The sequence below is a fragment of the Anas platyrhynchos genome, chromosome 1 (assembly GCF_047663525.1).
Source record: "Anas platyrhynchos isolate ZD024472 breed Pekin duck chromosome 1, IASCAAS_PekinDuck_T2T, whole genome shotgun sequence".
NCBI lineage: Eukaryota > Metazoa > Chordata > Aves > Anseriformes > Anatidae > Anas > Anas platyrhynchos.
The window spans coordinates 112167541-112179920 of NC_092587.1; the positions used below are offsets into that span (position 1 = coordinate 112167541).

Genomic DNA, 12380 nt, shown 5'->3' on the forward strand with positions numbered 1-12380 from the left:
TCTGCAGCCAGGCACTTCGGTGGTCACAGGTGATTTCTTTGTTTCAGCTCACAACTGGCGTGCTGGGGGAAGTGCACAGGCTTCTTGCACAGGCTGGAGATCTTAGGTGTTTAATAGCTACTTCCCTTCTGCTGGCGTGCTGCCATTCCTCTCTCTCTCCCTTTCCCCTAATTAATTAACATTATTTAACTTTAATATTATATATTATGGAAGCAACTGTTAAGTCTGTGATTTCCAGCTGTTTGCCAGCTTCCTCTAGAGGTTGCTTCTGCCACATTACCCTCAGCCAACCAGTGAATAAACATTCTTCTTCCAAGGATGTATCTGGCAGAAGACATTTGCTTCTACCCATTTTCTTTTGCAGTTTCCATGGACAAGCACTACTCATCAGCAACCAGCTACAAAATCCACCTTGCTTTCGGAATACCGAACACATTAGGAATTCTTTGCACAAGCAACTGAGTTCTAGCTCTGTTTTCCAAGGCTTATTAGTACTTCTTGACTTTTGCTCTTCTGTATTTTCCATGTAACAAGCGCTTAGCCCTTTAAAATTTGAACAAATAAAACAAATAGGCAGCTCACTGCAAAGTGAAAGTGCAGGATTACTCTGTCAGCTTGCCCTTTTCTCACACTGCAGGCCTGAGAGCGATTAAATGAAGCTGACATGCATTAGCCAGGCAGCCTAATTGAGCATGAATTGCAAGGGAAGTAGCAATAACCCAAGCCAGTATGGATTCGAGAGCAACCCCATTAGGGAGTGTTGATCAATATCACTGATTATGACATTTTAAAAATAAAATTGATTGTCCTTGACTCAAGTGGAAGGGAGACTCATTCATACATGCCACCAGATACAACTACTCTGCTCAGTACGAAACACTTTGTGAAATGGCCATGGCAAGTCCCTCCTTGTTGTCTTTCTTACAGGGGCAAAGCTCCCTTGACTTTGATTTTCTTTGCTCTGGAGGCCTTTTAGTTAAAAGCTCTATAATAGACTTGGAAGTATTGACAATAATAATAAGCTTATGGGTGAAATTCTGACCTCTGTAAAGTCAATGCAGCCAGAATTCCACCATTTTATATATCCACACACACATATAAAGTATACACATGTGCTCTTAACAGATCAAAATCTGCACATTGATTCACTCTTTTTATTCACTCTACTTTGCAGCAGTTTGCTTACCAAAGATGTTTTAAGTGCAAGCTAATAAAATGAATGGATCTTCCTCGTGCTTAAAGCAGAAAATAAAATTAACAGCATTTTCCCCCAGGAGGCCTTTGTCTAAGAAAAAAAAAAAAAGTCAGTATATCTTCCTGTCTTCTTTGTGGAGCGTTTTCAGATGCTGGAGTTGATGGAAAACTGCCTTATAAAACTGGCAGGTTTCTCAGCGAAGGGAACACCTCATCTAGCTCTCCTGCCTGGGGAAGGGGGAGCAGTAGGGAAAGTGGGATAACGTAACTTCAAGGGAGATCTTCTGATTTATGCTCTTCAAGGGAGATCTTCTGATTTATGCTTTGTCAGGATCAAGCCTCACTAGGTTCAGACATATCTTCGGATGTCAGGGCAGAAGAACAGGAAAGGATAGGAATTAACCTGGGAATCAGCCTGACCAGGTACCCACGTAGCAGTGAGAATAAGGAAATGTAGAACACATGGGCTAAGCTGCATGAATAATCTCTTAAGAAAACAAGTTAGAAAAGAAAAAATCTCTTATACCACATACCTAAATAAGGCATGCAGGAAAATACAATATATTTTGGTAGATCAGCTAGAGATGGGAATATATTAAGCTTTCAACTTTTCTTTAAGCAGCTCCTGGACCTCTTGAAGCACTTTACCCTTACTATCTTTCATATGTATTTCTCCACAAACCATCTTGTTGGATATAGAGCAAAGTAAACAGCAAAACAGCGGCAGGTATTTACAGGTGGATCCAGAATTTCCATCAATCTTAATGCACTGACTTGAAAGACCTTAATTAATAGCTAATTGTGGAAATGGTCTGATGAATTCTGTCTTAGATAAGCAAAACATTTAGTTACTGATTGTAGTTCATTTCCTCATCTTATTAGTTAACTTGGACACGTTTGTTGTGGAAATGAGTTAGTGTTTACTATGGTGTATCATTTACCTTACTCAGTACTTGTATCAGGCATCGTGGAAAAACCGGAGCAAACATACCAGTTTGCAACCCAAAGAGCCTCTGTCTGCCCACCAGCTATGTCAGGTTTTGTGACAATGAGCAGCACAGCCTGTCTCAGGCACTGGATCATGCATCCCTCCAACAACACAGTCTTTTGGCCTCTGCTGTGCAGAAGGACAGCCTTGGACATAACAGTTTCTTCAGGGCTTAATATCAATATATTCCTGTACTTTAAGCCAAAAAGTAAATTACTTTTTTTTTTTTTTTTTACTTTTTTTTTTTTTTTTGTTCCCACCCACCTACCTTGCACCTCAGGAAGGCCCTGGTCTACCTCTGTGCCCACCCTCCGCCTAGGTTTCATGTCCTTAGATCAGTCTCTTCTTGCAGCCTGCTGGTTAGATCCCTTTCCTGCAGATGCAGTTAGGATACTGGTGGGATGCTGTTTAGCAAGGATGCTCATGGTTGTAATCCCTCAGGGTCGGTAGAAACAGAGTAGCACTTTTTTTTTTTTTTTTTTTTTTTTTTTTTTTTTTTTTTTCCTTTGGACTATTATCCAATTTCTAGCAGCAAGTGTAAGTTTTCTTCTCTTCAGTTCCTTTGATTTATGTTTAATGGTATGTGATGTGCTGAATCAGAGTTACACTTTTGGCATATTTGTTGAGATAATATCAAGGCCTTCTGTATTTTAGATGGCAAAATTCGGGGTGACTGGAGAACAGCTAGTACAACAGCCTGCAGGGAGGATGCCAAGGTGGGAAGCAGCAGTCTTGCCCTCATCCCATCCCCAGGTGGGGGTCCTGGTTTGAGGTGTCTTTGAAAGAGCCTCGCTCTCTCCCTGATGCTGCCGAACTGACCACAACAGCCCTTTATTGCCAAATCCCATCCTTACAGCTGACCAAAGAGTACATTCCCATATGTGACACCTCCGTGGCCCAGGCAGCTCAGCCCCTGTCCTTGACGCTCTTTTGCCCTTAGATGCCGCTGATGACCAGGGATTACTCAGCAAGGGGAGGGTGGTGGGGATTAATTCCTTGGCTGAGGTCTCAGAGACATGCCTGCTGACTGCCAGACCTTTAACGCTGCGAGAAGGGATACTTTTTTTTTTTTTTGCTTCAAATGGCAGCTTAAAAATAAAAATAAAAATAAAAAAGAGCAGAAACATATGTTGATTCCAGCAGGGGATGGGATCCACTGGTTCACAGCATCCTGTGAAATAAACCATTTCACTCTCTTCACTGACATCAGAGCACTTCCAGGTATTTTTGCCAGGACTTTATAAACTGTTCTTACTACTGTCACGTATCCTATTTGGCTGGGAATTTGTGCAGTAAGAATAGCACTACACATACATATTCCCACTGCACAAACATCTTGGCAAGTGAAATAATTTATCAGTATATAGCAAACATACTACCTAATGACACACAAGCCCATTTCCTGGACTCGGACTTGTGTGCCAGTATTCATGGCTGTCCAAAACCCTTGTTCAAAGTTGATATCATAATCACTTGGCTAGATCTATTGTAATGTAAACACAGGAAAAAAAAACAACGGTGTAACTGACCACCTTTATTAGTCTACCTTTCCCCCTAGAAAGACGTCTGAGAAAACGTATAATGAACTCCAAACAGTTTTGCTCCATCATGACTAAGAGGCCATTGTCTAAAGCAGTTTCTGTCAGTTCCTTGCATCTCCAAGTCTGTTATTAAGATGTTTGCAGTGTTAATGAAGTTTCTGTAAAATCTTTTTTTCACATCATATGTAATATCTACAGTTAATAAAACATGATAGGTTTTTACCACTCATGTGCCAGAGCCTGGCCCCAGATCCTTTTTGTGATTGTTGCTCTCAGCAAATTGCACGGAAATGTCATTTTATTTTATTAGAAGTGGTGATGATGATAACTTGCATTGATGCTGAAAAGTACTCCGTCACAGCTCAAATCATCATTAAAAAAAAAAATAAAAAAAAATAAATGTAGGTGACCAGCCACAGAAAGGGAGGTTCAGAGTGAAAACTGGGTAAGTGTTGAAAGACTCCCAGCTCTGGAGGTGCTACCTGGTGATAACGTAATTGCAAACAGGCTTTTGGCCAAATGAATTACACCACATGTAGTTCCCTCACAGTTGTTGGAAGTACTTTTTTATTAACCCTATTAAATGTCAATGTGTTGGTCCGTATGTTACTCCAGAGGGACATAGAGCTCTCTGGGGTTAATAGTAATCCAGGGCTTCCTTTTTTTTTTTTTTTTTTCTGATTTGATACTAAGGTCTTGTAGTACATGTTGTATGTAAAATGACAAGGGCATTTCTCTTCTTTTTTAATTGTTCGAATACACTGAGTAATGATTACATTTTCTCAGAAATTTAGAAGTAAGTGTCTTCATATTACATTTCTCCTGAGAGGCAATAGTTACAATCCATGTGTGTAAGCTCTTCCAGCACAGACTGCTTTTTGTGCCAAAGTCTGGCAGAATGAAATTTCCCAAAATTCTGCTGAAGTATATAAAAATATGATTATTTACCATAATGCCCCTTCAATCAGGACCCCAGGGAAAAAGCATCAAGATTAAGTCTAAGAAATTATTTTGATCACATGGTATTTTGGGGATAGGGCTCTAGAAATTGTTTTACTGCTCTGAAACATTCATTGATAATACATAATGCCACAACTGCAAAAGAGGTAAATGTCCATTCTGTGACAAATTCTGATAATTATTTTTTTCTCCACTTTTAACAGAAGTTTAGCATCAGATAGTATTTTATTATTATTATTATTTTATGACTGACATTTCTAAAACCCACTTCTGATCCACAGAATAATTTGTTTCCATTATGACGAATTATGCTGTTTCAAAAAGTTCTAACATTTTGTTTTGATAAGGTCAAACCATTGTAGTATAATTTTAAAATATCAGCTATGAAATACTGTCAAACACATGTGTTGTAATACTATTAAAATGTGTATTTCTAGGCACTACAAAAACAAACAAACAAACAAAGCAAACAAAAAGTTAAGACAAAATACTACCTGGTCATAAGGAAACATTCACGCATTATGGAGATAAGAAACTTAACAGGAAATCACCGTGTCTTGCCATGAAGTTCTCTATTTTAGGCAAAAATGCATCTTCTGTTGGGACACAGGTCAAATAACAAGTCGTGGCCAGTTCCACTTTGTGCTTGTCGCAGGGCAGACACTACAAACCAAAACGTTACTTTCAGTAAAACTTCCCTTGGACTGCCTGTATGCAAATACCCTAATTTAAAGTAGGCAGGTATGTGCAGTCCCCGGAATATCCCAGTTTCCTTTGTATTTATTCTCCTTGTACTGAAGGGAGCAGTTTTGTGTTCACATTCTTTCTTTCAATGGAAAGAAAGGGAAGGAAGAAATGAACAATGGTAAACTTTGTATCGTAACCCTTATAAATTAAAAATCATCCTAGCTTTGTTTTATGCCATGCACAGAAATTATAAAGCAGCTGTGTCCCGCAGGCAAATCTTAGGGAACTCACACATAGTCATTTAATCTGTAGCCGCTATGGGAAGCAGATGTCAGGGAAGAAGCATGGTTTCCCTTGTAGACAGTTGGTGGTCTACAGGAGGGAGCAGTCCTCCTCGTGCCTCTGGGCTGCGGCTCGTAGGGTGCCTCGTTCCCGCTGCACTGGCCCGATGTGCACAGCAGAGCGCCTCCGAGGATCGTCAAAGATGCAGAGACAAAGCCAAGGTACAGGGCTTGACCTATCTCGTACTTCATCCCGTGGGGAAGCAGGGGGTTGTAGAAATCTGTAACTACGTCGTTAGTGGTCCAGGAAACGGGTACCAGGCAAATGAGACCGGCCAGGATGAAAACGATCCCCCCGGAGACGGCGATGGAGGCTTTGGCAGAAGTCCCCTTGGCGCAGTGGGTGCACTTCATACCGACGACGGCAATCACGCATGCCAGCGCGGACAGGACGCAGGAAATCACCATCATGGCACGGGCTGCTTGGAGGTCACGAGGCAGCGCGAGCTGGGAGCGGTGGACTTGGCACTGGTAGATGCCGGTGCTGTGCCAGACGCACTCCATCCACAGCCCTTTCATATACGCCACAGCTGTTATAATATTGGTGCCTACATGCGCCGTTCGCCACCAGTGTGGCAGAATAGTAGCAATTAGTGTCCCAATTAGACCGAGCAGGCTTAGAGAGAAGCCAAGTAACTGAACAGCCGTGCTTGCCATGCTAATGTTTGTCCTGACTGGTTCCCTTAATAAAGCACCTCCGCTTGAATTCCTTCAGAAAACATGGGCTTTTCTTGGAAGATATGCAGCTGTTTTACTTTGACACCTTCTGCTCTCCTAATAAAAGGTAATTGAGGAAAAAAGGAGTTAATTATTACCCAAATGCATTACCTCTCCAGCCAGTAAGGTGCATTCCAAGTGCAGTTAGTGCAATAATTAGCATAGTTATCGCTGTTAATCGTATTTTTGTGGAAGTAATGGGAAAGTAAGCTTCCCTCTTCACTTATATAAACAGTCTTCTGTTGCCCACTGGGAAGAAAACTCAAGACAATTTATGAAATGGAAAAAAATATTTGAAATTCAAATATTCTTCTTCCCAGCAGACTCTTCAAAAAAACAAACATGATTTCCTTCTAAAGCAGAGAATTAGCTAGTGTTAACACTTGGAATGAATGAGATTTATAAAGTAGGGAACTGCAGTTTGCTTTACACGATGAAAACATTCCCAGAAGGTCATAGCAGGACTACAAAAACAATAAGGGCGTATTTGCTCAAACTAGGGAGCAACGAGAGTGATTTAAAACCTGTGGAAGAGGATAACAAGTATTGGATTAAAGTCACTTTCCTGACTTGCCAGTATTTCTTGAGGTTGCATTTTAATAAAGCAACTCAAAGGGGAATAATTTTCATTAGCCTCTGTGGAGTCTCAGCTTATGATTTTAGGTTGTGGGCTAAATGACAGCATGTGAAGCCAGATGTACATCATGGAGCTTCTGAGGAGCAACACCTCCACAGTTTTGTCGTGTATAAATTCTCGCTGGAAAACAAGGAACAGGAACTCTTCCTTCTGTATAAATCGCAGATTAAGTGGTCTTTTCCAATGGCTGCCTTGCAAGGTCTGTTATACATCATGCATTATGTGTGTGGGCAGAAACCTGATATTTTAATATATAAAATAACTGTTGCATCAAGATCCAACTTGGAATTCTGAAACAGAAACAAATTTAGGCTCCAATCCTGCAAAGACCTATGCATGTGCTGAACGCATGTTTATGGGAGAAAGCCTAAGTGTTTGCAGGACTGGGCCTTTGCAGGCAAAGGGAGGAAAACCATCTGGTGAAACTAATGAAGACCATTAGAACAACAAAATAACGCAGATCGAGGAAAGCGAAAGCTGGTTTGCATTCACCTTATCTCACTAATGAGGCAGGACTGCTTGAGGTGTGCACCAGTACTGATTTTTGTCTCCAGACAACGCCATGGCATGCACTGATCTCTGCATAACAGAAATATGGAGTGTCTCTTCCCAGTACAACCCAGAATCCGCCATAGACCTTGTGCCAAAGGAAAGTAAAAAATAAAAAAAAATTGAAAAGCATGGGGATTGCATGGGTTAGGCAGGGCAACCACACAGGCTGAGAGCCTTGTACTTAGACACGCTCCTTTTCTTTTGTTTGGAGCGTCTGCTAGGCACAGACATAGGGTGGGGAAAATTGTGGTGTCGGATGGGGAGGTCTGCCAAGAAGTACCAGGCCCTCACGCTAAATGGGAAGAGCAAAACCAAAGGCCAGCTTTGCTTGAGCAGGGCTCATTTTAGGATTTCTTGGCCCTTCAGATGCACTGTAACTAATGCTTAAACAAAAATAAGCTGCTTTCTGTGGTTGTGGAAGTAATTTGCCCAAATGGCAAATGGTGAGAAAAAATCAGAGGGTTTATCTCAGAAATCCTTGTTCTAGGTAGGTGCTGGCTGCAGGATCTGTCTGCACTCTGCCAGGGAAGATTGTGTTTCATATTGCTCTCTTTGTAACAGCTATCACAGAGTACTGCAATATCACCGGACAAACATCAGGGCCAAGTGCAGCACAGAGGAGCACAGCAAAAGTAAGCAAGTGGTTGTCTCCATCAGTACTGAACATTTGGTTTCTGTTCCTGCCACTTGCTTGGCTAAGAGCTCTAGAAATCCTCAAACTATGATTGTTTTCCAGATTATGTGGTTTCATATATTATGCAAAAGGAAAACTAAACTGTGTTTTTTTGTTGTTGTTGTTTGTTTGTTTGTTTTGTTTTGTCTTGTTTTTACATTACGCTTTGTTTCTTCTGAGGCATATCATTATATCTAAGCATGCCACATGTTAGAGAAATCATCCTGGCAACATTCCTTCTAGATCAGGGAGAGCTAGGTCTGGCCTTGGGACATGGCACGAGGATGGGGAACATGCCCAGGTCGCACAGGAAATCTGTGACTGAACTGGAGAAGAAGCTGGGGTGTCCCCCACCCCAGTTCCAGACCCTAACCCCAGCACCAACTTTCATATCTCTGCCTGGTCTGACAGACTCCCACTCCCTTGGTTTTCTTCCCTGAACACATCTGCAGGTAAGTGGAAGCCCAGGTTGCTCTCTGTCCAATTGCTTGGTCCACACATTATATCCATATATTGCACACCACTCTGAGAAGTGCTAAAGGCTACTCCTGCATGTTTGCAAATAGGCTTTCAAGGTCAGGCATTAGGCTTTGCAGCTAATCCCAGAGAGAACAGGATATAAAAGGTAAATGTGATTTACACCACCAGTCACGTGAAGTGGACTTCCAATTTAATGGAGGTCAGAATACCCTGGGGCTTGGCAGTAACTATTTTTAGATAGTATTAGGTTGTTGTTTTTAAACATTAGCCATTAAGAGCCTTCTAATTTAAGAAACTGGTGTTAATTAGCCCACTTGCTTGGTTCAGGTTTTCCATGTGCCTTCCTCAGTGTATGCCAGCTGCCCCTGGTGTTGAATAATGCCACTGAATGAATAATGCCACTGTTGAATAATGATGAATAAAACCACTGCGGAGCTGCTACTGCTCCCTACCTGAAAGTGGCAAAGCCAGCAGAAACTGAATGCCTTTATCTCTAAGAACATCAATGGCCCTGTTAAAATGTCTCACCTTACAGCCTTGTTCCTAACCGGTTAGGTGAGGAACATGACCACCACAGTGGGATCAGGTGAATGGCTGGTTGAATATTTCTCCTGGGCTGGCCTAGTTAAATGCAAGAACAGAAGCAAGTCATTTTTCTGCATGGACTGGGTTTGTTAATGTGCTTGGAAGATGAGCGAACCTGAGCCAGGTTTTGTGAGGAAGCAAAGACAACATTTGTACAGGGTAAAAACCTTTGCATTTTGGTAAAATGGCTGCTTATCTAAGGGGAGCCATTAGTCACTGTCCTAGGCATGGCTGCTAGAAAAGGCAGGAATGGTTTTCTCAAACCAAGTATGCTACTGAAGTGGCTTGTTTCTACTTTTGCCTTGCCCACTCAGATGCCCAGGATGTGAGGTGCAAGCTTTTTCTTTTGGAGGAAGCCCCTTTTAGTCACGGTGGTGTCTGTTTGCATCCCCTCCAGCAATAACACTGGCAACATCCTGGTCTCTTGTCCCATCCCATCATCTCAGATAAGTCATTTTTTCTTCATCCTCTTGGTGCAGTTTGGCCTGTGCCTGAAGATTTGAGACAGCTGAACTGAACCGTTTCAGTAGACCTGGTTTGAAGAGTGCTGCTGTTTTGCTGTGTGATGGATCCTAATGCCAAGGCCCAGTACTGGACCAAGAGCAGGGTAGCATGCATGTTTAGCATAGCCCATCTAAACACTGAGTGTTTGTAAAATAATGTGAAAAATGGTGAACTGTGAAACTTTTAATTTCCTTGTTCTGCCAGTTTATGCCAACTTCTTTAACAGCACAAGGGTTGGAAAGACAAATGTCTTTCCATAAAAACTTTTGTTTTGTCTGTCGCCTGTGCTGTACAGGAACAGCTATAGCTGGGATAAATCCCGGGCTGTACTTTCCACTGGGCTATATCACAGCTGCATTAGCTTTGGGAGACATGTCTCCAAAGTAAGCTCCAAATAAACAGCAGAAACCAATGTCACTAATCTGGGTATTTACCCTGGATTACATGACAGATGCATGTTTTACTGCTGCCTCTTTCATTGTTTCTCATTTTACTATTTCCCTACCCATATCAGTCTTATCCTTTATGTTTCTGTTCTTTCCAAGCCAGACCCTTGAACTGCTTCTTCTCTTGCAGATTTTGGCTCTGTTGACTCTTACCCCCGGGGCTGCAGAATGTTCTGCTGATGGATTTTTATTCAGTCATTTTGGTATTTATCAGTGTACCCTTACCTACCTGTGCTTTCACTTCAGCCCCTCAAATTCTGCACCAATTATGTCAAAAACTCTGAAAATCTGGCAATCTCAGCCTGTGCAGGGGAAGTGCAAGGTGCTGAGATGCAGTGGAGTCCTTTGTAGACAACCAGCAGTCAGGCCTGACGTGCTCCCTGTTGGGGACCTCACTTCAGCCAGGCCCTGAAGTATGCGCTCATTTTACTTGCTTGTTTAATCTCACACAGCCTGAATTATTAAGGTTGGGCACATGTTTAACTGCCAGATGAATCAGAGTTTAAGGCATGAACAAGCCGTGTTTTCGCTGGGAGGGTGGGCAAGATTACCTGCTCCAATGCTCCAAGTTTGGCTGTCTCCCCATCCCCAGGCCCTTTAATTGCTAACTCCTTCTGAAATGTTTTTAGGGGAAAAAATTGGCTGGCACTTTTCACTCTCTAAGAAAAAATCCCTCCCTGTATGTGGGTGTGGGTGAGTAGATCTCCGGGAAATAAGGCCTGTAGGGCTTGCAGCAAAATTCTTCAATTTTTCCTCTTTTTTTTCCCTTAAGAAGAGATTAGGAAATCAATAAAAGTTTGAAAGGCACATTGTAACCAGCCCTGACCCAACACCCACTCTAACCCCTCTCTGAGAAGCAAGGCCTAGCGGCAAAGTCTGACGTTGATCACTGCAGCACAGCTGCGGTGCTGCCAGATGTGCGTGAGGAGCGTGAACCCCTCTTCAGACCCCAAAGCCCCCAGGACTTCCCCCGTGCCGAGCTGCTGGGTTTTAACCCAGCTGCCAAGGTGCCTCCATTCATTTTGTGGTTTGTTTTTGCCTGAGACCAGCCATACACTATCTCTGCACCAAATGTTCTTGTCTTTAAAATGCTCTTGCTTTGAATATTCTTGAGTGGACTCCAATTTTATTTTTTTTTTGTTTCTGTTACAGGAGTATTTCATATTTGGGGTTCTGTTTGTTTGTTTGTTTGTTTGTTTTGTTTTGTTCAGGGGCACAAACCAAAAGACTGATTTTCATCCTGAACTTACTTAAATGTCAATAGACCTGAAAAAAAATAGAAACCATACTACTTAAAAAGTATCAGGCCCACAATTTGATCCCACATACTTTTACACCCCCAGTTTCTGGGCTCTTGTCATCTCTGTCCACTGGATAGCCAGTGGCTGAGGTAGGTAATTCATCGGGTGCTTTAGATCTTTGCTGGGATGAGTTACCCTTCAGGGGCTGCCACCTGCTTCTTGGGGAAGATAGAGGCAGCTGATAGGAATGGGTCTCTTTGCTGAAGTGCTCCATGCAGGGCCTTATCCCAGGCCTCAGGGAGAAAGACCACAACATGAAGTTATTGGCATGGCATGAACCTACAACAAGGTTAAGGGATGAAAGAATAGTCCCCAGGATAGTCCCCAGAACTTCTCATCTGGATCAAAGCTTTCCAAAGAGTCCAGTGATTTTGAGCAGCTTGGTTTCTGGATGCTTAGTTTGAGAAACCATGAAGTGCTCAAATCTGCTGTATGGGGAGCCAGATCTAAGCTCTAAGAACTGGGAAACTTGAAGTCATTTGTCATACCTATAACAGGGTCTCAAGGTCCACCCAAAAAACCTGTGGTATGGAAAAAAAGGACAAAATTATCTGAAAAGCTAAACTGTGATTATACAAAAATGATTGATGTCTTCAGACAGAGGTATATATGCATACAATTATATGGTTGGCGCATGAACAAAAGCTCTTGTGCTTGGACCACTTGCAGCTCACATGATCTCATTTTTTACTGAATGTAGCCAAGATTAATAGTTTTGAAAGATAATAAACATCCACAATATGGTAGAGGTTCCTCCATATAGTGTAACATAGA

The 12380-nt window shown here is 42.1% G+C and overlaps 1 protein-coding gene across 2 annotated transcripts in view; it reads right to left on the reverse strand.

Annotated features, from left to right (window-relative positions):
- Positions 1–2454: 2454 nt before the first annotated feature.
- Positions 2455–12380, reverse strand: part of CLDN14 (claudin 14) — a 29592-nt gene continuing 19666 nt past the window's right edge. The window contains exons 2-3 of one of the 2 annotated variants that reach the window (XM_072026870.1): positions 5662–6485; positions 2455–5346 (exon numbers count right to left, since the gene is read on the reverse strand). In XM_072026870.1, the coding sequence (XP_071882971.1) occupies positions 5295–5346; positions 5662–6368 (759 nt within the window). In that variant the 5' untranslated portion in view covers positions 6369–6485 and the 3' untranslated portion in view covers positions 2455–5294. Of the gene's footprint in view, positions 6486–12380 lie in introns of both variants that reach the window. The other variant, XM_005012876.6, reaches the window with a different exon arrangement.